The sequence below is a fragment of the Rhineura floridana genome, chromosome 4, assembly GCF_030035675.1.
Source record: "Rhineura floridana isolate rRhiFlo1 chromosome 4, rRhiFlo1.hap2, whole genome shotgun sequence".
NCBI lineage: Eukaryota > Metazoa > Chordata > Lepidosauria > Squamata > Rhineuridae > Rhineura > Rhineura floridana.
In genome coordinates this window covers 189,303,221-189,330,143 of record NC_084483.1, presented here as the reverse complement: position 1 = coordinate 189,330,143, position 26,923 = coordinate 189,303,221, and the positions used below count along the sequence as shown (strand labels likewise).

Sequence of the window (26,923 nt, the reverse complement as noted above, 5' to 3'; positions counted from 1 at the left end):
ACATTACTTGGCAATTGCAATTCTTTGTAAAATTTGTAGAAGTGCAAATTTTGAAGAATGGCTGTATTTTAGTTTGCATATTTTTTCGGGAAGTGAAAATTTGGTAGGTTTGCCTTTAAATGCAAACTAAACTAAATTTGCACCTGTTCTTGCTCTTAGCCATTTGTGCCCCTAGTAACAAAGATAAATCAGAGAGAGAACCCCCAAGCTACAAAGCTGCTTTTTCAACCCCTTTTGTTCAGTCTGACATGGCCCCTGGAGTAAAGCACATGCCATGTTTCACGCACTTTTACTCAATGGGTGGAGAGAACACAATTCAGTGCTGCTGTCCTCCTTTTGCACCAGAATATCCTGAAGTACACAGAGCAAGAGCACCCTGATTACTACCTTCTCCTTGTCTGTGTCCAGCGTCTGCGAGTTTTCATCTCGCACTATAGCCTTCTCTTCCAGTGCAATGAAGACCTACTGATACAGAAGCGAAAGAAGCTAAGAACGTGAGTTTGGCGCCAAAGGGTGGCTTTGATCTTCCTTTTATTTCTAATCAGGCGCAGGTAGGGGGATCCAAGTCCTGCTCTCAGAAAAGCTGGAGTTTGTGTCCTCTATAAATTACCTGCTGTAAACAAACAGCCATCCCTGGCCATTTCCCCCTCAGCTGGAGTTACTTCTCATGTTGAAACCAGCAGTGGAGGAAAATAAATTGGAAATGGCCTGGGTGGGTGGGTCAAATTGGTGGGTCTCCCCTCTGCTCATCCTGCCTTGCAAGTGCCCCAACCTATATTGCTTTATTTTTTGCATGATGTTTACTTGCACTCTGAGATTCACCAGGGATTAACACTGCCTGTCACTGCCTGTGTGTTCCTTGAGGAAGTTGTGGCTTTTTGCTGTCGGGGCTGTAAACAAGCTTCCAGCCACCAGAATGAGTAGGTTCCTTGAAGAATCCATCTCTTGTATCTCTCAGTGGTTTAAAGCTGTTTAACCACAAATCTTGCTTTGCCTTAACTTCCATGGGGCAAATTAATTTTTATGCCAGCATTAGAAAGCGACAGAATGTTTTTTTAGGCTTGAAACATATACTGTATAAGAAGTATAATATGAACTGCTGAAGTGTTGTATGAAATTAGATTCATGGTTAAGACCTTTTGAAATGGATTGAGGGACCAGCTAGCTATCAATCAGCTGTTTCATTCTTTTAAAGTAGATATTGAATTTCAGTTAAAGTTTTATTGTTATCTTAAGAATCTGAGCCCTCATCAGCAAACTTGTGATTTAATTATTCTTATTTATGTATACATTTTCTTGAATTAATTCTTATCCCTAACGCTTCACATTTTTGTCTTTTGAATGTATCTTCATAGTCATGAGTGCTAAAAACTTGTTTCTAGTTTAATGAAAGCTGAATTTCTCACAAGTTGAATTCTGTGTTAGAAACTGATGCATAGTTTTTGCTGTGCTTGCACAAAATTGTAGAACTGATATAGCGCAACTATTACTGAAACAAAATGATCTGCTCCTGAAATTAGTGTAGGAATAACAGGCAGGCTATTTTAAAAGCTGATCAAGCTGCGCCTTCTTGATTGTTTAACTTAGGGTAGTATTACATCTCCATTTTAATAGATTTTCCTTCATAAAGTTATACAGAGGTCTAGCCTCTCAGTGCATGAGCATCAGCCAAGACGTGTTTCCAACCCTCAGTGCTACTTCCATCCGTGACAGCGGGATTTATGCTGGAGAGGCGATGCAGCCGCCTTCGGGAACAACAGCTATGTGAGTGTAATGCTGTCCTAAGAGAATGCAGTAGGGCCCCACTCATACGGCAGGTTACGTTCCAGACCCCTGCTGAAAAGCGAAACCTGCTGAAAAGCGGAACTCTGTCAATTAAATGGCGCCCGATGCCCGAAAAACACCATAAAAGCAGAACAAGCACCGTATGAGTGGGGCCTTACTCTAACTGAAAGCCGCCGTATTAGTGGAACGCTGAAAAGCGGAGCCCTATTGTACTTCAGTAAGAGGTATTATGCCAGATGGCGGAGCTACCCCCACTTCCTAAGTCCTGCCAGTTTACTGTGGCTAGTTGTGGTATGTGAGTGAGTGAGCGAGAGACGCAGAGCTTTTTCTTTCCTTCTTTCTTCCTTCTGTTTTCTATCTTCTCTTCTGTTGCACTCAGTACTCCAGCTCCAGGGCTGGCGTAGTTGAGGACCCATTTCATAGGGACGGTGGGGGAAAGAGGGGCCTGCGGAAGGGCTGTAGCTCAGTGGTGGAGCATCTGCTTTGCACGCAGAAGGTCCCAGGTTTGATCCCCAATAGCATCTCCAGGTAATGCTAGGGGAACTGCTGTCAGTCAGAGTAGACAATACTGAGCTAGATGGACAGGCTATATGGACTTGGGATAAAGCACCTTCTTGTGTTCCGATGACTTCGGGCCCTGCAGATCCTGCCCTTGACAGCTGCCGATGGGAATTCTACTTCTTGGGCAGAGCTTGGAAAAGTTACTTTTTTGAACTACAACTTCCATCAGCCCAATCCAGTGGCCATGCTGGCTGGGGCTGATGGGAGTTGTAGTTTAAAAAAGTAACTTTTCCAAGCTCTGTTCTTGGGGCACTTTCAGTGGGTGAAGCAGCATGAGTGCCCTCCTTCTCCAACAGGGGAGTGGCACAATCCCCTCCCCCATTAGCTTTTGGACAGCTTTAGGATTGCTCTGTTCTTTATTCTTTTATTTCCTTCACAACATTTAAATAGACTAATCTATAATTAACAATGGTGGTATCCACTTCTCTTCATAGCCATAGCTCAGACTGAGGTAGCCAAAAAGGCACCAAGGAAAACCTATTCATTAAAAGAGAAGGCAAGTTAACAATATTTTTTTGGGGGGGGGAAGACTGATGCGAGGTGCAGAAGGCCAAGAGCCTTGGGGACATCGAGGGAGGTGGACTTTGGCAGGAGGGAGAAGCCTTTAGGACAGAGCTGGAGATCAAGGGTGATTGCCCATGTTAGTGATACTCAGAGTTATACTCAGCATACGGCTCTCTTTGAAGATCACCCATAACATTTAAGAACAAAATTAGTGCGTTTGCATGCTATTTGTAAGTGTCATGGAATTACGACTGAGTTCTTTTTGAGGAGACTTAATAATGAAGCCAAAGCCTGTTTTAAGGTTGTTTATTTAGCTAAGCGCTTAGCCAGAGTAGAGTACAGGACTCAACTCTCTTCCTCAAAATGGTGGTTAGTTACAGACAGTTATATACCTTTACCTCCGTCACAATCATGGCAACAGTTACATTGCTTTATTCTATGTTACAATGCTACAATGATGCTCTGCCCCCTGTTCCATCCGTCCTCCCTTCATTCCTGCAATATCAGTGTCCTTGGCACATTTTCACTACAACAGCACTATTCTCTATTGTCTACATGACCCCCTGTCTAGGGAAAATGGCAGTCAGACTTGTTCAGTATTGATTGAAATCCACCTCACTCCCCCCTATGGGACTCCTTTCGAGTCCCATCCCAATTTGCATGATAGATAACACCTTCTCTTTCTCCTCCATCCGTTGTCTATCAAATTCCAAGTACATTTGTTTCACTTCAGCCGGTGTTAACATTTGGGTGGTCTTTTGCATGGTACTCTTTAAACAAAACAATACACAATTAACCAAGATATACATGGCAAAGAGGAACAACATACCCAACAATAGTCCTAAGAGGATTGATTTTATCCAGCCTCTTAGGCCACTGAACCAATCCCCCAGACTCCATTGCCACCCAGAGGTCTTAACCTCATGCACCTTAGATGCGAATAGGTGAATATTCTCAATAGATCCGGTGATATTTACAGAGCTGTCAACAATGTAGGTGCAGCATTCTGGGCCAATAAGACCTCAGACTCTGCTTTGCGATGTCAAAAGATAGTCCAACGTTATGCGGTTTTGTAAGACAAACTGTCGGACTTTTTAAAGTTCAGTGTTAATCATAGAAAGGGCATCAGCAGTTTCATTCATGAAGTTCTCCAGCAGAGTACAAATTCTTAAGATATCTAAATGGTTTGCCCCTGCCCCATAAAAGGGGAAGATACCTCGTAGCCAGGACTCACCTGGAGCTTTAAGATCTTTATAAGCTTCCAGGATTTTATGACTTGGGGCTACCCTTCGATAATTTCGTATCAGACCCTTAGGAAAGGTGTCCACAATCCTGATTCCAGGGGCTAGAAGTCCAATATAACAAGTTCCTTTTGCGTTAATGGGTAATTTCTTCCAATCCTTATATCCACAGATCCACCAATAACTATGTGTTGTTCCCATTAAGGGAGGAAGGATGTGAGCAAGTCTATCTTGTCTCACCCCTTCCTCGGCATACATAAGCATGGCTATGGTGGCTTCTTCTTGAGTACAGGTTTCATTGAAATATGAGAGCCACTGGTGCCCGAGAGCCATACACAATGGTTCCATTACCCTCCGCCTGTTCCTCATAATTGGCCCAGTGGAGTTACTGAGACTCCATTTACCTTTGGCTCGATGAAGGACCCATTCACATTGGCTGCTACCAATGAATGTTTCTCCCATGAACTTTAAACAAAGATCACCTTTTGTCCATCCGGACAGGGCTACATACTGAGTAGTATCGAGACTTTTCAGACTCATCACTCATCTGAGATAAGACCAGTTGCATTCAGAGGTATTCCTACCAGTGGGATACCTTCCTTTTCATAAGTTGGGGTATGCATACAGATCCAGCAAGTACTCTTGTTCATCCCTCTAGCGAGATCGATCATTAGCCTTAGGTATATGCTCCTACTCCAATCAGGATGTCCTGTAAAAAGGAGGCTATACAATATTAGGAAAGCAAGCCTAACTCCCGCAGGAGCCATATTATAATTGTGATTATAAGAAATAGCAAGCAAACAGCAATGAAGCCAAACTTATCTATAGCAATGCAAGTCACTGGCCTCCCCACCTCGGTGTGAGAAGGTCCAAAAGAGTCCAATGGGCTATGTACTACTTCGATAAGCTCAAAGTCTATCTGGGGAGCTGATCTGCCGAAGGGGTTGCACCTCATTGGCTCTAGAATGGATAGATGTTATTTGTCTTGTCTTCTCAGACACTCTTCGGTTTCATAGTCCTAACTTCTCCCAGATAGATAGGATGTCACTCACGAAGTCCTCTGGCAGCGTGAGGGCCTCTCCTCAGATGGCAGGGATGGTGGTCCTTAGGAAGGGACTCCTTTCCCTTGGTCTTTCCTGCTGGTGTCCCGTCAGGATCCAGCTGGCCTCTCTCACTCTCGCCTGGCGGCTGGGCCTTTTGACAATGGGATGCATGTATCCAAGCTGTCCTCTCAGCGATGTGCACTGAGGTAAATGTCGTCAGGAGTATCTGAAAAGGACCCAACCATTGAGGCTGAAGGCAATCTTTTCTCCAAAATTCACGAACCAGGATCCAATCGCCAGGTTGGAACCGATGAGCAGGCACGTCTAGCAGGACAGGAGCGGCTTCCTGGACCTGGGAGGAAAGAGTTCTCAACATTTTGGGAAGATTAGTGCAGTAGACCAGAAGTTTTTTGTGACCTCCAATAAATACTGTAATTGGGCTGGGCTGGGTTAATGTCTAAGGCATGGCAAAGCTGTTGTACCACTTTAGCTGTAAAGTGAGTACCTTGATCAGAATCCAATTAGAGAGGTAACCAAATCGGGGGATGATGTGTTTAAGCAGTGCCCTGGAGACAGCTGCAGCATCTGTGTGTCATGATGGAAATGCTTCTACCCAACCAGAAAAATGACAGATGATGACCAATACATATCTGTAGTTCTGGCATATTGGCATTTCTATGAAGTCCAATTGAACATGCTGAAATGGTCCATAGGCCACTCAATGGAGTGGTGCCAGTAAGAGGACGTTCTGGTTTGCCAGCATTGTGTTTTAAACATACTGAACAAGTGGATGCCACTTGGGCCAGAACAGGTGTAATCTTAGGAGCAAACCAGAGAGTCGAAATTTGCAATAGCATCCCCCCTTTGCTCAGGTGAGAAGAGTGATGAGTCGCCTGAGCAAGAGGGAAAAGAAGCGCTTGTGGGGCTACAAAGCGACCTGAGACATCCCTCCAAACAGAGTCAGGATGTAAGCGACAGCCAAAGCGGACCCAAAGATCTTTTTCATGCTCTGGGGCAGCTTTCTGAAGCAAAGCGAGTTCTGGTAGTTCAGGAACAGATGAGGGGAGGAGAATCAATTGAGAAGGAAGGTGGGGAGAAGGAGGTGCACTAAGAGCAGCAGCATCCGCCAGGCGGTTGCCACCGCTAACAGGATCAGTAGCAGTGGTGTGGGCAGAGCAGTGCATGAGAGCAATAGAATTTGGAAGTTGAAGAGCAGACAGTAAAGCAGAAATAAGAGCTGAATGAGAAATTTGTGTGCCAGCTGAAGTCAAGAATCCTCTGTGTGACCAAATTTGACCCACAAAATGACAGGTTTTGAAAGCATAAGAAGAGTCTGTATAGATATTAGCAAAGCAACTGGATGCCAGAATGCAGGCTCTCTGTAGAGCCACGAGCTCTGCAGCTTGGGCAGACTGGAGAGTTGGCAGAGAAAAGGTTTCTAGGACTTCATGTGGGGAGCACACAGCATAGCCAATTCTGAGAACTCCTGTGTCATCTCTGAAGCAGGAGCCATCTGTGAAAAGGATAAGATCAGGTTATCCAGAGGAACGTCACGAAGGTCGGGGCGAGGGGTGGAGAGATGTTCAATGACCTGCAAACAATCTTGAGGAGAGATTGAATGAGGTTCTCCATCAGAAGGAAGGGGTGGAAGGGAAGCAGGGTGGAAGGGAAGCGGGGTGGAAGGGAAGCAGGGTGGAAGGGAAGCAGGGTGGAAGGGAAGCAGGGTGGAAGGGAAGCAGGGTGGAAGGGAAGCAGGGTTGAGAGGGGCACAGAGTTGTTAGGTGGGGTAAGCAGAATAGTTCCATTGTCGTCATATCCTTGTAAATAAGGAAAGCTATCCATCTCCCAAGGTGAACTAGCTGAGGTAAGAAATGCTGTGAGGTAGATGAACACTAACAGTTCCATAGGAAGTTGACATTGAGAAGAAAGGAACTGAGTTTTTCTGTGCAGCAGGAGAGAATGCACAGAATGGGGAACCAACACAGTGAGGGAATGTCCTTGCACCAAGTCCTCAGACTTCTGGACAAGCAAAGCTGTACTCCAAGGAGGGTATCCTTTAGCCACCAGGTCGACAGAGTACTTCTGCAGCAGAACCCTGAGACTCATGGCAAAAGAGGAAAAAAGGTTTAACATAACAGAAGTCTGGGCCACAGCCTTTCTTAAATCCACAAAGGAAGCCTCACATTCTGCCTTTCATTCAATAGGCTGCAAAGTTTGGGATCCAATGCCTAGTATTTAGCCGCTCCCAAAAACCTACGAAGCAGCTTTTTCCTATTACAGGGAAGCACATTACATACAAGAATACCTTGCTGTAGCAGTGAGGCAATCACAGGCTGGATGTCCTCAATTGCTTCAGCTGAGAGAGTGTATTGCTTTACTGATGGGTAAGGTTTATCAGGTGGACACCAAATCTCGATTGGTTCCACTGCTAGCAGCTTTCCCACATCATTCCAAGGGAAGGCCTCTGTAGCTTTAGAAGGAACAAGCATGAGGATTAGAAAAGGGAAGATCCAAATGTACCCATCAGAGCTGCAACAACAGTATTGTGCAATTTACACAGAAATTGACAGAACTGGTACCAGGGAAAGAAAGATATGGTCATAGGTGAGTGGAGCAGCTGAAAAGGTTGCTAGTTGACCTCCTACTTCAAACTCAGTCACTATTTCTCCTGATGGTGGATGAGACAGGTCAGCTTGATGAACTGTGGACCTGGAAGCATAAGAGTCTAAGAGAAATGCTGCGGCTGGCCAGCAACTGTAAGAGGAATGGTAGCATCAGAGGTGGAGAAATTAGTTTATTGAGACAACATCAGGTTAAAAGTTGAGCATGCTTAAAAAAATTTCCTTTTTGAAACTATTCCTTTGGAAACAACTGCAGGGGTGATGGAGCATAGGGAGCCCAGTTGTCTTGAAGGTCGTCCTCTTGAACGCTACTGCTGCAAGAATGCAGTGGGGAGCCAAGGAAGGGTTAACAGGGAAGGGCAGAGCAATTGTACTTTCGGTTTGCAGTATTTCTCGGCTTCTAGCTGTTTCTTTTATTAACTAGCTGGGTGCGGGTGTGCAAATTGGCTAAGAGCATTCTCTCAGCTTGCGTGGTATGTCTGGGATCCTCAGACTTCCATGGAAGACTCTCATTGTCCTCTCCTACTCCCATTTGGGCTATCAGGACTGATTTTTTGTTCTGGGGACAGGAGTCCAGAGAGCAGCTGGTTCATGTCAGCCCAAGTTGGATTGTAAACACTAATGATTGCTTCCAGCTTTTCTTTAAATTCATTGGGAGCCTCCCTGAGTTTCGGGAAGATACTGAACCAGTTCATGAGATCCGCAGTTGTCCAGGGAACATGCACAAAAATAATTTGTCCGCCTGCAGTCGATGGGGGAGTGGGGGGTATGGGCGAAGCAGATACATGCCGGTTGGCTGAACTTGGGGAAAGCACCCAGGGAAGTTTTCCGGGTTAAACTGGATAGAGGTAAATCCTCCATCACTGTCTTTTTTCAACTTTATTTGGCAAATGGGGCAGGCGCGGCTGTCTATGGATGTAGCTACAATTTCAAACTTTGCTTTTAACCCTTTTTGTAACTCTTGCACCGACAAGATGGGGAAACTGCTCCTTAAATGTTAATTCCTCAGGAGACAGTGGCCATTCTTCTCTAGTGAGTTCAGGTGTGGGGGGGTGTTTCTTCTCTTTAGAGCGTTTGGGTATTCCAGAGCTTAAAATGGCACCCGCTCAAGCTGGGAGAGGTGGTGTCTGCTCTGACTGTAAAATAGCATTTGCCCGAGCTTGAGGCTGAGCATTCCTAGCCATTGGGGCCCAAAATATCCAAAATATCTTCTGGTACCTCGTTATAGGGCAGCAAAGGGGCGGTGGCTAGCAAGCTTGGGTACAGAGGCAGCAAGGGGCGTTGGCATGCATTTTTTTCTTGTTCCTTTTCTTTCTCGGTTTTCTTTTTCTTTTCCTCCAGTTGTGCTTTTAACTTTTTGTTAGAATCTTGAAGACTTGTTACTATAGATTTCTGTTTCCTGTGTTCTGCCTCCTCTTTCCACAGAACCCAGAAATCTATATGCCAAGGCTTTGTTTTCTCCAGTTTTCCCCATAAATAGGTGAGCTTGTCCATGTCAAAAGTGCCGTTTCCGGGAATTGAAGCTCAGGCCGGTTGGAGGTGCACTCACTCCACCAGTGAGTCAGCTTCACCAGCATTTGAGCAGTTTTTTTGGACCCAAACGGGTACCATAATTTCAGCACATGTACCCCAAGGGGTTTTTTTCATCAGGACAAGACACACCTCCACCCATGTTTTGTCCGGAGCTGAAACTGATCAAGCGGTGGAGAAGGGCAGTTTAGAAAGGCCAGGCGTCCCCAGCAGACAGAAAAAGTTGGAACAGTATCAGTTTCATTCATGGCTCATTAGGACGTCCTCCAAACCTATCCTAACACCCAAACCAGAGACTGTGGGACTGTTTACCCTTTGTCATGAGTGTGGATGTAACCGGGGAAAATCCAATCCTAACACTCAAACCAGAGACTGTGGGACTGATTACCCTTTGTTGTGAGTGTGGATGTAACCAGGGAGGGACCTTAACGCAGGGGCTTCGATAACTATTGGAAATCTTACCGCCCGTCCAGGAGTCCCGGGGCTGGAGGTGGGAGCTAAGCGGGAGGATTTGATCAAAATGAGGTCCTCTTACCTCTCAGAATGTGCACAAACCGCCGCTCCGACCTTCCCCCTTCGGGTTGACCCAGACAGGAGATCCTCACATCCCACCACTGGCACCAAGATTGTCGTGGAATTACGACTGAGTTCTTTTTGAGGAGACTTAATAATGAAGCCAAAGCCTGTTTTAAGGTTGTTTATTTAGCTAAGCGCTTAGCCAGAGTAGAGTACAGGACTCAACTCTCTTCCTCAAAATGGTGGTTAGTTACAGACAGTTATATACCTTTACCTCCGTCACAATCATGGCAACAGTTACATTGCTTTATTCTATGTTACAATGCTACAATGATGCTCTGCCCCCTGTTCCATCCATCCTCCCTTCATTCCTGCAATATCAGTGTCCTTGGCACATTTTCACTACAACAGCACTTTTCTCTATTGTCTACGTGACCCCCCTGTCTAGGGAAAATGGCAGTCAGACTTGTTCAGTATTGATCGAAATCCACCTCATAAGCAAGGGTTTCATTTGGGAAGATAAAGTCTACTTGATTAGTAGGGTGCTCCCAATACATCTGGGAAGCTCTGGCCCCCAAATTGGGGCTCCCTTCACTTACATACTGGGGGGGGAGGGTGCCATACCAGCTTGCCTCTAATGCTTCTTACCGTTATGTGTAATCTAGCCCTCTGCCTCCCCCTTCCCCCTTTTAAGGCACTTGATGTCGCACATGGAAAAGAGCCAACAACAACGGCTGGAGAGTGTCCAGGGAGCACCACCTTGTGAGTGGGAAACTGATGGAAGGCGGCACAACAGGCCAGAGAACTCCCTGGCTCCATCTCAGTTCAGCGAACAGGATTTGAAGGCCCTAGTGGCTTCGCTGCAGGCTCTCCCAGCCTTGGAGTACGATTCCTCATCTGACCTCAAAGGAAACCTTGAGCAGTCTCGGAGAGCCTCGACAAAGCTTCTGCAGGACCGCACAAATTTTGCTCCTGATTACGAAGACTTTGAATACAGAGGGGAGATATATACCATGGCTGGCCCCTACCAGGAGGAGACCATCTTTGAGACATGCTCTCTGGCTTCTTCTGAGTCCAGCATTGACATCTGCTTCTTGAGGCCTGTGAATTTCACAACAGAGCTGGAAAGGACAGAGCAGACTGTACAGCCGCTCCCCAAGAGTGCTGCTTCTGCCAGCGGTGGCAGCAGCAGCAGCACCTACAAGCGTGAGGTTTTCCAGAGCAAAGGCAAACAGCTGAGCCGGTCATTGAAAGAGTTTCCCCACAGCGGGACAGAAGGCATCACCAGCACCAGGCTGTACAGCACCCGGAGCAGCAGCAGCAGCCGGCTGCCAAGCAAACCTGAGCGGGGTTTCCAGTCCCATGGGGTCTCTGCCACCTCCAGGAGCTCCCAGTGGAACTACTTTCCTCCCCAGAGAGGAGTGGGGGACAAGCAAAGCTTTCTGGAAGTAAGGAGAGCAAAGGGCAAAGGCACTTCCTAGCAGGGTTTGAAGCATGTGGAAGGGGGGCACCATCTGGGAGGCAAAAGGGAGGGGGGGTCAGGGCTGTGCCCTCACTTGGTGCCCCAAAGGCCCCCATTCATTGAGTGCACTTCTGTACCCATTTTTGAGCTCCAGCTGAGGTCATCTCCTCTCCTGACAGCATGCAGGGCCGGATCTGCTGAGCTTTCGCAGGTGGATGGCATCTGTGTGCTGTTAGATTGCTCTCTGCGCCAGAGCCACTTAAGCTGCAAGGGCACTTCACAGTTTTATTTATTTTCAAAAGGTCTATCCTGCCATTTGTCCTGCAGGAACCCAAGGCACTCCCCTCCTCTCTCCCACAGCTTGTCCGCCAAGATTGTGTCTCAGCCTTTTCTTCAATTCCTTTTCATTATACCTATTCCACGCAGGTGGGTTTCTCATTGCAGGCTCTGTTTAACCCATAAGTTTTGAAATATGGACTGAGAAGAAAACAAAAAAAGAAATCCATCTTCTTATGGGCACAGCATGAACAGAGCACAGTCTGCTGTGAAAAGCTCTACTGTGGAATGATAAAGAGCATCTGCCCCGATCTCTAAGGGAGATAACTCCCTTCCCTTCCTGCCTAACAGGGACACTATGGAGAACTTACAAAGCCATGCTTTTTAAGTGGGTAGGATAACCGTTGGGCCCCACGCCACACACGCCTTTTCTTGCACCTCTGTTGTCCCTGCGCAAAGAGGTGTCGCAAGTTTTTGAAGTGCTACAAAACAGATGTGACAGTGGGATGAGCACAGGCTAAGAATGGAAAGATCTGTCAGTTTCAGTTCTCTCGGCTTCTCCTTTTTCCAATCTGAAATTCAGTTCTGCACATTTCAGCAGCAGTTGGCATTTTTTTTAAATCCTCATGAAAATTCTCCAGCATTTTAGTGCCCATTTCTCTAACAAACACATTTTTGTAGGTGGTTTAGACTAATACACATTTTTGCAAGCAATTTCTCATAATACAGTGCTCTTTTGTATATTGTTTTCACATATATTCATTTTTATGCACACTTTTCACTAACATATACATTTTTGTAAGCATTTGTTGGCAAACTGCATTGCAAAATTCAAATAAGTACAAAATTTGAAGGACTGTTTATCAGTACTCACTTTGTTTTGGAAGGTGTGAATTTGATAGATTCAGCTTGAAATGCTAACTTTCTCACCCATCAATGCCTTTGTTGTTCCACTGTGTGTGTGTGTGTGTGTGTGTGTGTGTGTGTGTAAAACAACACAACTTCCTGCACACTGAGAAGGAACAAAATTGAAATCATAGCTGTTGCTGCTGTACAGTTCAAATGCTGGAGTCTAGCAAACCCTGCCTTGCTGGAGCTGATCTGTGAGCTGCTACCTCCCATCATAACTGACACATCAGTCCTGCCATCTGAGGCACTCAAAGAGGCAACTGGAGTCCAAAATAGCCTCCTTTCACTTTTCAGGGCCATTGTTTCCAATTAAAATGTTTTTCATCTGCTGCCTGATGAGTTGCACGTGAAAGAGTAGTCATGGACGGGGGAGGCTCATGGAAATATGTGTCTGTTCCACTGACAACTTAAAGGTCTTCCTAATGGTGACAAGGGGCAGGAGAGTGATGGGGGCCTCACCTACACCACAGTTTCCCTAACTTCATCTCATTAAGCCTGTTGTAAGTTGCTATAGCACTGGTGACTTGGGCACAGAGGTGACAAGGCAGGATCAGATCAACATTCCATCTTTCATGGCCTGTGGGGTACACTTTAAACTGTCTAGCTTTGTATGTTGCCAGTTTGGAAGGGTAGTGGAGGTTCCTGGATCCTGTCATCCCATCTCTGAGCAGGCTGCCTTGAGGACTAGCAGCTTCAGGGTCCAGCATATGGACAGGCCACTTTGAGTTTAAGCCCAACTGACTGACTCCCTGGTGATCGGTCAAGTTCTATCCCATATGGAGGTAGATATTACTAAGCAAAATGGCCATTATTATCATAGGTTGATAGCTGATGGGGATCCTCTTCGTTGGAAGGGATCCACTGCGTTGGAAGGATTCCTAGCCAGTTATGTGCTCTGCAAGCAGACACACATCATGCACTTACCGCTACAGGAGCCTTGACAGTGGAAGTTAGACTAGGCCCATCATATTCCTGTTTTCATAGAGAGTGAGGCACAGCCATTTGCTTACACAGGAGACAGTAAAGTGGTGCACCCAAGGATTTGGTTGGGGTGGAGATGGCTAGATTACCCTGCCTCTGGGGGCACCGGGAACCCTCCCCACTCCCAGAAAAGAACCCCTAGTGCAGCCTACTTACTTTGAAACCACAGTCCAAGTGGAGCAAAGCTGCCCTCATTTACATAGTCATAGAATCATAGAATAGTAGTGTTGCAAGGGGCCCATAAGGCCACCAAGTCCAACCCCCTGCACAATGCAGGAATCCAAGCCAATGCATGCCCGACAGATGGCTGTCCAGCTGCCTCTTGAATGCCTCCAGTGTTGGAGAGCCCACTACCTCTCTACGTAATTGGTTCCATTGTCATATAGCTCTAACAGCTAGGAAGTTTTTTCTGATGTTTAGTTGAAATCTGGCTTCCTGCAACTTAAGGCCATTATTCTGTGTCCTGCACTCTGGAACAATCGAGAAGAGATTCTGGCCCTCCTTTGTGTGGCAACCTTTCATGTATTTGAAGAGTGCTATCATATCTCCCCTCAGTCTTCTCTTCTCCAGGCTAAACATGCCCAGTTCTTTCAGTCTCTCCTCATAGGGCGTTGTTTCCAGTCCCCTGATCATCCTTGTTGCCCTCCTCTGAACCTGTTCCAGTTTGTCTGCATCCTTCTTGAAGTGCGGAGACCAGAACTGGACACAGTACTCAAGATGAGGCCTAAGCAGTGCTGAATAGAGGGGAAACAATACTTCGCATGATTTGGAAACTATACTTCTGTTAATGCAGCCTAATATAGCATTTGCCTTTTTTGCAGCCATATCGCACTGTTGGCTCATATTCAGCTTGTGATCAGTGACAATTCCAAGATCCTTCTCACATGTCGTATTGCTGAGCCAAGTATCCCCATCTTATAACTGTGCATTTGGTTTCTTTTTCCCAAGTGTAGAACTTTGCATTTATCCCTGTTGAATTTCATTCTGTTGTTTTCAGACCAATGCTCCAGCCTATCAAGGTCCCTTTGAATGTTGTTTCTGTCTTCCACGGTATTAGCTATGTCCCCCAATTCTGTATCATCTGCAAATTTGATAAGCATGCTCTGTATCTCCTCATCCAAGTTGTTAATAAAAATGTTGAAGAGCGCTGGGCTCAGGACTGAGCCCTGTGGTACCCCACTCGTTACTTCCGCCCAGTTTGAGAAGGAACCATTGATAAGCACTCTTTGAGTATGATTCTGGAGCCAACTGTGGATCCACCTGATAGTTGTTCCATCCAGCCCACATTTAGCTAGCTTGCTAATCAGGATATCATGGGGCACTTTGTCAAAAGCTTTGCTGAAGTCGAGATATATTATGTCCACAGCATTCCCACAGTCTACAAGGGATGTTACCCGATCAAAAAATGAGATAAGATTAGTTTGGCAGGATTTGTTCTTCATAAATCCATGTTGGCTGCTAGTAATCACTGCATTGCTTTCAAGATGCTTACGGATTGACTGCTTTATAATCTGCTCCACAGTTGTTCCAGGGATTTCTAGGGACAACATTAGCTCTTCTCCAGTCATCTGGCACTTCACCAGCCCACCAAGATTTCGCAAAGATAATAGACAGAGGTTCTGAGAGTTCTACAGCCAGTTCCTTCAATACTCTAGGGTGCAGTTTATCGGATCCTTCTGATGATTTGGACTCGTTCAAAGTGATTAGGTATTCCTTGACCATTTGTCTATCAATCTCAAGTTCCAATCCTGCCCCTTCTACTTCATGTTTCCTGGGACGGTCATAGACCCTTTTTTGGGAGAAGACTGAGCCAAAGTAGGAAGTGAGCATTCTGCCTTTTGTTTGTCATCTGTTATCATTTTGCCATCCTCATTGAGTAGCTGTGCCAACATTTCTTTTCTCTGTCTTTTACTATGGACATACCTGAAGAAAGCTTTTTTGTTGCTTTTAGCATCCCTCGCTAGCCTTAGCTCATTCTCAGCTTTAGCCTTCCTGACACGATCCGCAATTCTGTGATACCTGCCTGTACTCTTCCTTTGTGGCCTGGCCTTCTCTCCACTTCCTGTATGTGTCCTTTTTTGTTTTCAGGTCATCTCTAAGCTTTTTGTGAAGTCACATTGGCTTCTTCTGCTGTTTCCCCCCTTTTTTCCTTGTTGGAATTGTTTGCCACTGCGCTTTTAGAATTTCCTTTTTTAGAAACTCCCACCCATCTTGGATTCCTTTTCTCATTAGGGTGGCTTGCCGTGGAACCATACTTACAATTGTTCCGAGTTCATTAAAATCAGCTTTCTTGTAGTCCAGGGTGTGCGTATGGCTACTCTCAGCTTTTGCTTCTGTTAAAATCAAGAATTCAAGAATGGTGTGGTCACTTTCCCCCAGAGTTCCCAGGATAGTTAAAATCCCCCATTACTACTACATCACGCCTCCTGGAAACATTGGTAATTTGCTTTTCAAAAGTTACATTCCCATCTTCTCCTTGATTGGGTGGTTGGTAGTAGACTCCAAGCACCACATTCCTTTTATTACTTTCCCCATTAATTTTAATCCAGATACTCTCGATGGAGCTACCAAGCTCATCTTCCTGTATTTCTGTGTAGGGATATATATTTTTAACATATAGCTCAACTCCACCTCCCTTTTGTCCTTCTGTTCTTTTTGAACAAGTTATCAGCAGCGTCACTAGCGGGTGACTAACGCCTCCCAGGGGCGTGCTTTCGGTGCGCACCAGACCGGGTGCCGGGGGCCTCTGCAGCCTGAGGAGGAGAAGCGCAACTCAGTGGCAATAAGAGAGGAGCCACCGCTGTCTCCAAAGCCCCAAGTCCCCGCCCTCTCCCTCCCTCCCCCCGGCGCTCCACCTCTCTTGGCCCCCTCCCCAAAGGATCAACAAACAAACAGAACAAGCTGGAGAGGCCTGAAATTCACCCAGGGGAGGTGGGTGGAAAGCGGAGAAGGGGGTGGAGTGGTTTGTGAGGAGAGGGGAGGGACGCGGACCGATGGGCTGACAGTCGGGGGGAGGGCAGAAGCACGCCGGGCGAGGAGAGGAGCCGCCTTTCCTTCTCCGCGCTCTGCAGAAGGGGTAGGCAGCGGCATCACTAGCGGGAGTGCAGGGGGGTGCGGCTCTGGGTGTCACCCACCTCATGGTGTCACCCGGGTGCGATCCGCACCCCCCGCACCCTGGTAGTGATGCCCCTGCAAGTTATATCCTTCAATTGCTGTATTCCAGTCATGGGAGTCATCCCTCCAAGTTTCAGTTGTAATTGCCCTCCGGTATTAAGAATTCAAGTTCGTTCTGCTTGTTTTCCATGCTCTGTGCATTAGTATACAGACATCGAACACCATGTGATTTATGGCTTGGCTTCCTTACTACATTTTCTGAGAGCTGTTACTGGGCCCTATTAGAGTCGATCTCTCTGTTCCTGCTACTGTGTACAAGCCTTCATCAGTCGTTACCATCAAGTTTAAGACTTTCTCCCCCGTAGGATTCAGTTTAATGCCCTCCTGATGCACTTCTCCATGCTGTGGCGAAACACATTCTTCCCAGTCCTTGTGAGATTATTATTATTATTATTATTATCATCATCATCATCATCATCATCATCATCTTTATTTATACCCCACCCTTTTTCCAAACTGGAACTGAAGGCGGCTATCCATCACTTGCCAGCAGTCCATCCTCCAGGAACCATAGCCTGTAGTCCCAGAATCCAAATCTCTCATGTCGGCACCACCTTCGTAGCCATTCATTCACACGGAGTATTTTTCTTTCCCTTTCTACTCCTCTTTAAGTACTGGAAGGATGGATGAAAAAACTATCTGGGCCCCAAAGTCCTTCCCAGAGCTTCAAAGTCTGATGTGATTTCTTCATAGCTCTGTTTGGCAGTATCATTTGTTCCTACGTGGATGAGAAAGGGATACTTGTCGGTGGGCTTGATGAGTGATGGCAACCCTTCCGTCACATCTCTGATCCATCCTCCTGGTAGACAGCATACCTGGCGAGTCCTTGGATCTTCTCAGCATACTTGGGTTTCAATCCCACGTAGTAGGGAGCCTCCCACTACTAGTACTCTTCTCATCTTGTTGTGGGGCATGGTTTCATTGTCCCTGCTTGATTGAGCTTCAGCCTCTTGCTTGTTGTCACACAGGGTCTCCTGTAATTCTTCCACCACAGGCTGTCCTCCAGTCTCATCCTCGAGTGGTTGAAAGCGGTTCCATAGCTCCACTGGTGAAGGATGTCTTCTAGGTCTTCTGCTCCTGTCACCCTTTCCCACGGAGTTTCCTCCACTTCATTGTTCCTCTCCAAAACAGTCTCGTCTTCTGCTACCACATGCTGTTGCTCTTCCACCTCCACTTTTCTTTGCTGTTCCAGCGTTCTGTCTAAGAAGTCTTCATCTTCTCTTATAGTCCTCAGTGTGGCCACCCACCGTTCCAGGCCTCTCACTCTTTCTTTCAACAGTGCCACGAGCTTGCACTTGTTGCACGTGTAAGCCATGTTGTTCTCAGGCAAGAAAAAAACATGGCACACACCTTGCAGGTCACAACCACTGGAGTATCCTTCCTGTTCATACTCTCTTCTACTTTTGTTTCTTTCTAACTACTTGTTTTGGAGTGGCCTGTGCTTTGTCCTGTCCTACTTCAGGGTAAACTTGAGAGTCCCACTGGTATGCGGTGCGCTGTACAAGGAGAATTAGTAATTAAAAAAAAATTTTTAGGGCCCTCCCCTTGATCTCCCCTGTAGCTCCCTCTGCTCTGCTCTGTTAGGAGTCCTGCCGTTTAATTCAGTTTCTGGGCCATGCTTGAGCATAATGCAGACTGAATCCAGACACAGCAATGAAGAGCTCAGGAGCAAGGTTGCTTCAGGTGAGGCAGGAAAACAAATTGACACTCTGAGGGAAGGGTACTGGAGTGCTTCCTACGGAGAACATTTTCCTGCCTCAAGCAATCGGAGGAACACATTGCCCACTTGGGGGGTATCCTCCAGTACCCACTGGAGAGACTGATGTTTAGAGTGTGTACTATATATAGGTCAGGGGATGATAGAAAAGCAGAAAGTTTAAGCCTCCATTTATTGAGAAACAGGAAAAGAAATGGAGCATCTGAAAGCAATTCAGGCAGACTTCTTTTGCATCACTGTTGCCCCTGCTGGTTAAACAGGTTTTGGAAGCACTCTAAAAAACCCACAAAACAAATGTGAAAATAAGGACAAGTGTATAGACAGGCTGGGATGCCTCCGTCATTCCACTTTTAGGCATAAGAGTTAAAGACTTGATGCACTGTCTGCATTTGTTAAACGTCATCCATAGATTTATGGAAGGGAGGGAGGCACATGGACAACTGTATAAAACTCTTGGTTTTCCATTTCAGGAGATGCATTTAGAAGACAACACCAGATTCACTCATAGGGATGACAATGAGCAAACATCTTTCAGCAACCATGTTCCCAGGCAAGAACAGAGAGGGGGCTTCCGTAGTTCCTTCCGCAAGCTCTTCAAAAAGAAATGACACCTCCAAGGGAAAGGATTACTGTTTCAGCATCTCCCCTGGACTCTGCTTTGAGCCCCATATAATCCAGTGATTTTCCTTTAAGCCATGTTTAAGTTCAAGGGCTGAAACCACAGACAGGTGATTGGTAGTATAAAAATTTTTTCAATGAAAGATTCCAGTCGTTTGGCACCAGAAAAGAAGAAATTGCCAGCTGCTGTTTTCAAGAGCTGTTATTTTATCTTCACTTATTTTGCCACTCACGCAACACTTCACAGTTTTGGAAGAACATGATACGAGATTGATGTACATGATGCCCCAGTTTTTCCAAATTGTTATCAGGACATTCTGCATACAAAACCCACAGAGATGTGGGATTGCACAGCTTTTGCCATGTTTATTAAAACTGGGCAGACTTTAGGCGCTGTGTACTGATGCCTTGTGGGCCACCAGATGACCATCTCTGGTAGACACCATGGAGCTGTGAATAGTGTGTGAACCATCTAGTCCAGCAGTGGGAAACCTTGACCTACAAACAAGTCCTAGATCACCATTGTACCCACCCCTCTAATGACTTGTAATTAGTTAGCAACATGTGGGAAACCTGTTGCATGGTTTTAGATGGATCTGGCTGCCATCTCTAGGACAGCTCAGATTTAAGAGTAGCCTAGGAAGTATGTGTGGCACTTTATGGTTCATGCAATAATTGATTTACAACTTAGTCTGTTTCAATGATGCAATGTTATTTTGAAAAAATACAATTGTATGAATGCCAAAAGCTCAAATCTTCCATGTTTTCTCCCAAAAATGTAAAACAGTGCTACACTAGAATCTGAAATTTTAAGCAGGTGTCACAGTGGAATCAGTTCTATTTTAAAAACAGTGGAGACTATTCAGGAGAGGAATGCCAGTAGTTTAGTGGTTTCTTAAGAGTCTAGGCACGTATCTCAAGAAACATTTCTTGTTTCAAAAAACTTGGCTGTAATAGACAAAGCATATTGCTTGAGAATACAACTACCTTGAACAAATGCTACAGAGCATCCAGGAACTTGTGCCTAAAAGCTGCTTCTCATGTTTCAATTTCTTTGGTTATACTCCAGTTTGCAGCCAGATAAACATATAATTGGAAGGAAACCATAGTTCTGTTAATGTTCAGTTGTATATCACAGGTATATGTGTCTATGGGTGTAGGAAACAACATAGGAAACAATCCATGGGCTTCCTATCCAATGCAGATGTTTAGGAATGTAGTTTGTAAAACTATCTGACAAGTACCAAGTTAATATGTGATCACAATAGGATTGTAGCCGATATAGGGCCACCAAGAAACAAGAGGGAGGTGTCAGCATGCATTAGCCTGCACCTAGGAACTCTGAGGTCTGCAGTGCAGGGGTGGTGGTGGTAGGGAGAGAGAAAGCATTTGCACAATGCAGTGAGGCCTGAGCATGCTTAATAGCCAGGGAATGTAAAGTGACCATCTGAAAAGAAAAAGTGAACATGGGGGGGGGGAGAGGGCAGCAAGGAAGAGTGGAATGCCTGGTATGAGGAAATGGTTGGCTGAAACAAGAACACTTCTTTTCTTTTAGATTACCCTGCTGCCAAGTAATATCAGAAACCACTAGAAGGCATGGTTATTCTCTGCTGTGATCTCCAAGAAACTAAAGCATGACTTGGGGGGGGGGGATTTCCACATAGAGATTGTTAAGTACAGTATTAAAATATTTCAGGTAAGTCTTGGCTCCTATTAATTACTGCCTTCAGATGCCAGGCGGCACTACAGCCCACCCAATGGCATGCGGAAATGGAAATGGACTGCCTTCAAGTCGATCCCAACTCATGGCGACTCTATGAATAGGGTTTTCATGGTAAGCGGTATTCAGAGGGGGTTTACCATTGCCTCCAGTGATGTCCTTATATGTTAAAAACTGTAAATATGGTAAGTGCGGGTTTATATAGGGATATATGGTAAGTGAATTGAGTAAGAGGGGGGAGTACATGGGCTAGAATGTGGGGGAATGTTGGATGATTATTGGCTGAGGGTTTGAATGGCTGAAGGTATAAATGAGAGGATGACAGTTGAGTTGGAGAGGTTGGTTGGGGGGAGTTGAGAGGAGAGTGATTGGAAAGGAGTTGAAGTGGGAGGCAGTTGGGATTGAGTTGACAGAGTTCTGAGGGAGGTTTGGATTTTATTAGGCTGATGATATTTGGACAGAATATATATAACTGGAAATATAAGAGTGACACTATATGAAACCATACGCTTGTTAAACATTCCTAAAGTAATCTTGTTATTTCCTAGTGTTATCAAATAAATACTTTTATTGGTTTACAAAAAGCCTGATCCTTGGCTGGGGATATACGGACCAGAAGGGAGGGCAGAGTAATTCCAAGGCTGAAGGAAAACAATCTAATGGTGGCAGCGGTGAAGAAAGAAATTGTAACATCGACAAGTATCCAGAGCAACCCAGGATTGTATGCTTTATAGACAAAGATACAGGGGGGTTGTGGACAGCAAGGGCACCCAGACACAAAGTAACAAGCCATAGGGAGACTAAGGCAAAGTCTCTAGCATTATTGTTTACAGGGAGTGGCTGGTGGTGCTGCCTAGCAGTGGGATCTTGAGAGATCTGTGCTAGAGCGGAGTGAGAAAAAATAAAAACGATGATCCTGACTGGTGGTGTCCTGAGGTGGTGCCTAGTGAAAGGCGGTAGCCACAAGCAGGTGGGAACCTGACAGGGGGAGCCAAAGGTGGGATCATCACATGTGGTGGCTGTAGCGGTGGGATACAAACAAAAGAGAGTCCCTAAAAAGTGGTGTGACTGTAAGGAATAACAAATAAAGATTACTTGTGAGTGTGTGGCAAAGAGTGTATGGCAAAGAGTGTGTGAGCTCCGAGAAGCATGGCTGAGTTCATGAAGATGAAGAGAGAGGAGCTGGTGGAAAAATGTATAGCATTTCATTTACCTTATGAGGGTAAAGGGGTGGATGAATTGAGGGTGGCATTAATAACGTATACGTCAATCCAAACCAAAGAACCTGTAAGAGAAGAGACCCCAGAAGGGTGCTTAAGTAATCCTGCCTATGTGGAGTCTTTAAGAGAGAAGTTAAGATGGGAACTGAGGAAAAAGATAAGGATAGAGAGATTGCAATGGTGAAAGTGAGAATGGAGGCGGAGGAGAAGGAAAAGCAACGTGTGTTGGAAACAGAGATCGAGAATGGAGGCTGAGGAGAAGGAAAAGCAGCAAATGTTGGAGACTGAAAGGATGAGAATGGATACTGAAAGAGTGAGAATGGAGGCTGAGATACAAGTGGAAAGGTTAAAATTAGAAAGAGACGTTTCATTCTGATGAAACAAGGAAAGAAAGAGATGAAACAAAAATAAAAGTCACTCCAAAAGACTTTGCTGTGTATGAGCCTGGTCAAGTTCCACAAATTTACCTCACAACATTTGAAAAGGCAGCTCAGATGTGGGGGCTACCTGAAGATAAATACATGCAGTATTTATCAATTTTAATTAAAGGGGAATTGGCTGAGGTGTATCAGTATTTCCCCTCAGACAGGCCAGTGACATATGCTGAATTCAAAGAAGCAGTGTTTAAAAGATTTAGACTGGGGCCTGATTATTTTAGAAAACTGTTCAGAAACTGCCAGATACAGACTAGGGAGGTCTTTCGTGGAGCTGGGGGCAAAACTGATGGACATATTTGGAAAATGGCTGACAAGTGCTAAAGCTCAGTCTGTGGAAGAGGTGAAAAACCTCATGATATTAGATCAGTTGTACCATCAATTGCCGCCTGAAATTAAATTGCTCGTGAAAGATCGTTCCCCTAAATCTGTGCAGGAAGCAGCAGAGCTGGCAGATCATTTTACCTCAAACCGAACTGGTTGGATGGGAAAACCACAAAGAGATTTTAAACCAAGACCAAATAACAATGGCAGAAAAGATGTGGCACCACAGAGAGTAAACCCTCCAATAAAATCAGAAGGGCACAGGACACCTCAGTTTGGGTCTGTGTTTCCTAAAATGGAGGAGAAACTCTGCTACAAATGTTGTAAGGCAGGCCATCTCTGTTTTCAATGTAAGAATATAAACCCCATCAGTAATCCTGTTCAAGGAAGAACAGTGAAAAGTAAACAGAGAGGGAGAAACGAAGAAAATACAATTCTGTCAAATAAGCTGGTCAAATGTTCAAGATTTTGACTCAAGCTTGAGAGAAGTATGTGTGCAAGGGGCAAAATATTGGGCTTTGCTAGACACTGGTGCTGCTCAGACCTTACTGAGGCCAGATTTGATAAGATCTGAAGAAATTTTACCTCAAGAAAAGTTGGTAATCCAAGGTGTGAGAGGTGAGCCAGAAAGCATTCCCATGGCCCTAATAAAACTGAAATGGAGAGGAAAAGAGGAGACTTATAAAGTGGGTATCAATGCCCAGCAACAAGAACCTGTAATTCTGGGCAGAGATGTTATGGGGGCACAAGGAAAAATTTATGTGGTGACCAGACAACTTGGCAAAGCAGCAGAAGCCATTTTATCTGACGCTGACCAAAACAGGGTGGAACCTGTAATCAAGCCTGAGGTTGCCATAGCAACCCCTAGTGTGCCTAGAGTTAATGAAACTTTGTTACGAATGTTTTCTACTGCAGAAACACAACAGTTCAGGGATGAGCTGGAAAATGATAGCAGTTTGAAAATAATAAAGGAAAATGCCCTTCCACAAAGAATCCCCTTTACAGAAACTGAGGGATCAAACTGTGTGGGAGAATGGTGTACTGTATAGGCTGTGGTTACCTAATGAGAGAGAGAGAACTACTGTGAACCAGTTAAACAATTGGTTGTACCTAGCAAATTTAGATCCAGATTGCTAGAGGTAGCACATAATGTTCCTTGTTCAGGGAATCTTGGAATAAAAAAGACCAAGAAAAGGCTGGCTGCACATTATTATTGGCCAAACATTTCTAAAGATGTCAAACAATATTGTTCATCATGTATCATATGCCAAAAAGTGGGGAAAAGTGGGGTAAAAACAAAAGCTCCACTGAGATTTCCTATTCCATTGGTGCGCTGTGTTGTGAAAGAAACCTCACACATTTGGCACCTTTATGGGGGGAAGGACTTTGGAAATGCACCACCTACATCTTCAGCTAAAAACTACATTAGTCCTCAGAGTTCTTCTCACACACCAACGAGGCATGGGAGTAATACAGTCTGTGGGGGAAGAGGAAGGAACCCAGATGTCTTGATGGAAATACAATTAAGCAGGGTGAAATTCCAGCCTGAGGTATATCCATCTGGCGAATCAGAGTGTGAGGTCAACTTGTTAGAGCAACCAGTTTCTCGTCAAGTGTTTGTGGTTCAAGATCTTGAGATCAGAGATCGCTTGGCTACATCTCAGATGAAAAAATTTCTCTACCTTTACTGTAGTAAGGAAATGCTTAGAAAGGCACATTCTAATATGTTGACAGTCAAAGCGTTGCATGTGCGTCCTGAGTCGGGCAGATCACAAGAGTGTTGTTTACGAGTGTTATTAATGCCACTTTGTCTCAATATTGATCAGGATGCCCTGTTTTTCTTGAAGGATTTTTTCACTAGTCTGTCTACAGAAGTAGAAATCCTAATGACTCTAGATCCTGAGGTTAAAAAGCCTCCTGGTGCAGACATAACATGTACCTTACCCTAAGCATCCCAGCAGTTTCAAGGAGCCAAGCCTGATTATTTCTTTCTCATTACACAAACGAGTGAGTCAGAATGGAAGAGTGCTTGAGGAAATCAGGAAACAAGTGAGAGCATTTTTAGGTATGGCTGGATTTTATAGAAAGTTTATAAAAGGGTTTGGAGAAATAGCAACCCCACTGCATAAGTTAACGCAGAAAAAGTGTGCTGAGTGCGTGAGATGGGATGAAAGGTGTCAAAAAGCTTTTGACCAACTGAAGCAAGCGCTGTGTCAGGGTCCGATATTGATAGCTCTGGACTTTGAACAACCGTTTATAGTGGCAACAGATGCATCTGATCTGGCTCTTGGAGTTGTGCTGATGCAAGAGAGGGAAGGCATCAAGCATCCCATTGCATATCTGAGTCGAAAACTGTCAGCGAGAGAACGGAACTACTCATCGGTTCAGAAAGAGTGTTTGGCAGTCATGTGGGGCCTGGGAAAGCTGTGTCCCTACGTGTGGGGAAGGAAGCGCACGGTCATCACAGATCATCGCGTGTTGCTATGGCTGAACACAATGAGAAACAACAACACCATGCTGCAAAGGTGGTCCTGGGCACTGCAGGAATATCAATTGGACTTCGTTTTCATCACAGGGAACGACAATGTGCTGGCGGATGAACATTCAAGGCAGGTTGCTGATACTGCAGTCATGTGAACAAAATGAGAGACTGAAAGGACACTACCCCTGAGTGACAGACATTTATATAACTCGTATTATTCCTGGGAACAGGAGTAATACTTTGCTTTTATTTAAAGGGGGGGCAAATGTGATGTCCTTATATGTTAAAAACGGTAAATATGGTAAGTGCGGGTTTATGTAGGGATATATGGTAAGTGAATTGAGTAAGAGGGGGGAGTACATGGGCTAGAATGCGGGAGAATGTTGGATGATGATTGGCTGAGGGTTTGAATGGCTGAAGGTATAAATGAGAGGATGACAGTTGAGTAGGGGGGAGTTGAGAGGAGAGTGATTGGAAAGGAGTTGAAGTGGGAGGCAGTTGGGATTGAGTTGACAGAGTTCTGTGGGAGGTTTGGATTTTATTAGGCTGATATTTAGACAGAATATAACTGGAAACATAAGAGTGACACTATATGAAACCATACGCTTGTTAAACATTCCTAAAGTAATCTTGTTATTTCCTGGTGTTATCAAATAAATACTTTTATTGGTTTACCAGAAGCCTGATCCTTGGCTGGGGATATACAGACCAGAAGGGAGGGCAGGGTAATTACTGAAGGGAAACTGTATCTAATGGTGGCAGCGGTGAAGGAAGAAATTGTAACATCGTCAGGTATCCAGAGCAACCAGGATTGTATGCTTTATAGATAAAGATACAGGGGGGTTGTGGACAGCAAGAGCACCCAGACACAAAGTAACAAGCCATAGGGAGACTAAGGCAAAGTCTCTAGCAGTATTGTTTACAGGGAGTGGCTGGTGGTGCTGCCTAGCAGTGGAATCTTGAGAGATCTGTGCTAGAGCGGAGTGAGAAAAAATAAAAACGATGATCCTGACTGGTGGTGTCCTGAGGTGGTGCCTACTGAAAGGCAGTAGCCACAAGCAGGTGGGAACCTGACAGGTGGAGCCAAAGGTGGGATCGTCATACCTCCCTCTGAGGCTAGTCCTCCCCAGCTGGCTACGGCCTGCTCAGCTTGTCACAGCTGCACAAACCAGTCCCTTCCTTGTCCACAACTGCCAGCTGGGGGGCAACTGGGTTCCTTGGGACTATGCAGCTTGCCCACGGCTGCACAGGTGGCAGGGCATATAACCCCTGAGCCACTCACTGTGGGGGTGATCTTTAGCTGGCCCTTGATGCCCAGGAGACAAAAGTGGGGATTTGAACTCGCAGACTCTGGACTCCCAGCCAGGCTCTCCTCCCCACTGTGCTATACCAGCATTTTTCAATGGCATGCTACTTGGGGAAAAACCAGGATTGCTGTAATCAAAATAAGGCAGGTAATAGTAGGGCAGAGCTAAGACTGTGAATTATTTAATTGCATCTTTTTTTACTGAATTACTTATATTTTCCTGAGGCAAATTTTGCTGCAGACCTGTTTAACCTCATTGTTACTTACCAGAATGTTGGAGGTCAAATGGAGAAAGAATGTACTAAAGAATGTAACTATACTGTCAAGATCTGCATCGGCTGGTGTAACGTTAGCCAATCCCACCCCCTTCATTCTGCATATGTATTTGCTTCCTGTGTTAAGAGCTCACCTCTAACCCTGATTGCTAAAGTACACTATATTAAACCAAATAAAAATAATGCAGTAGGCTCACAGACCTAAGTTATCACATACACTTACA

At 45.3% G+C, this 26,923-nt stretch overlaps 1 protein-coding gene across 13 annotated transcripts in view; it reads left to right on the top strand.

The window, feature by feature from the left end:
• The window catches only part of ARHGEF33 (Rho guanine nucleotide exchange factor 33), a 74,917-nt gene extending 53,759 nt beyond the window's left edge, over window positions 1-21,158 (top strand). For 8 of the 13 annotated variants that reach the window (XM_061625583.1, XM_061625582.1, XM_061625590.1 and 5 more), the window contains 4 exons: window positions 346-494; window positions 1,615-1,764; window positions 10,496-11,249; window positions 18,791-21,158. In XM_061625583.1, coding sequence (XP_061481567.1) covers window positions 346-494; window positions 1,615-1,764; window positions 10,496-11,249; window positions 18,791-18,928 — 1,191 coding nt within the window. In that variant the 3' untranslated portion in view covers window positions 18,929-21,158. The remainder of the gene's footprint in view (window positions 1-345; window positions 495-1,614; window positions 1,765-10,495; window positions 11,250-18,790) is intronic. The other 5 variants (XM_061625595.1, XM_061625593.1, XM_061625594.1 and 2 more) reach the window with 3 other exon arrangements.
• The last annotated feature ends 5,765 nt before the right edge of the window (window positions 21,159-26,923 follow it).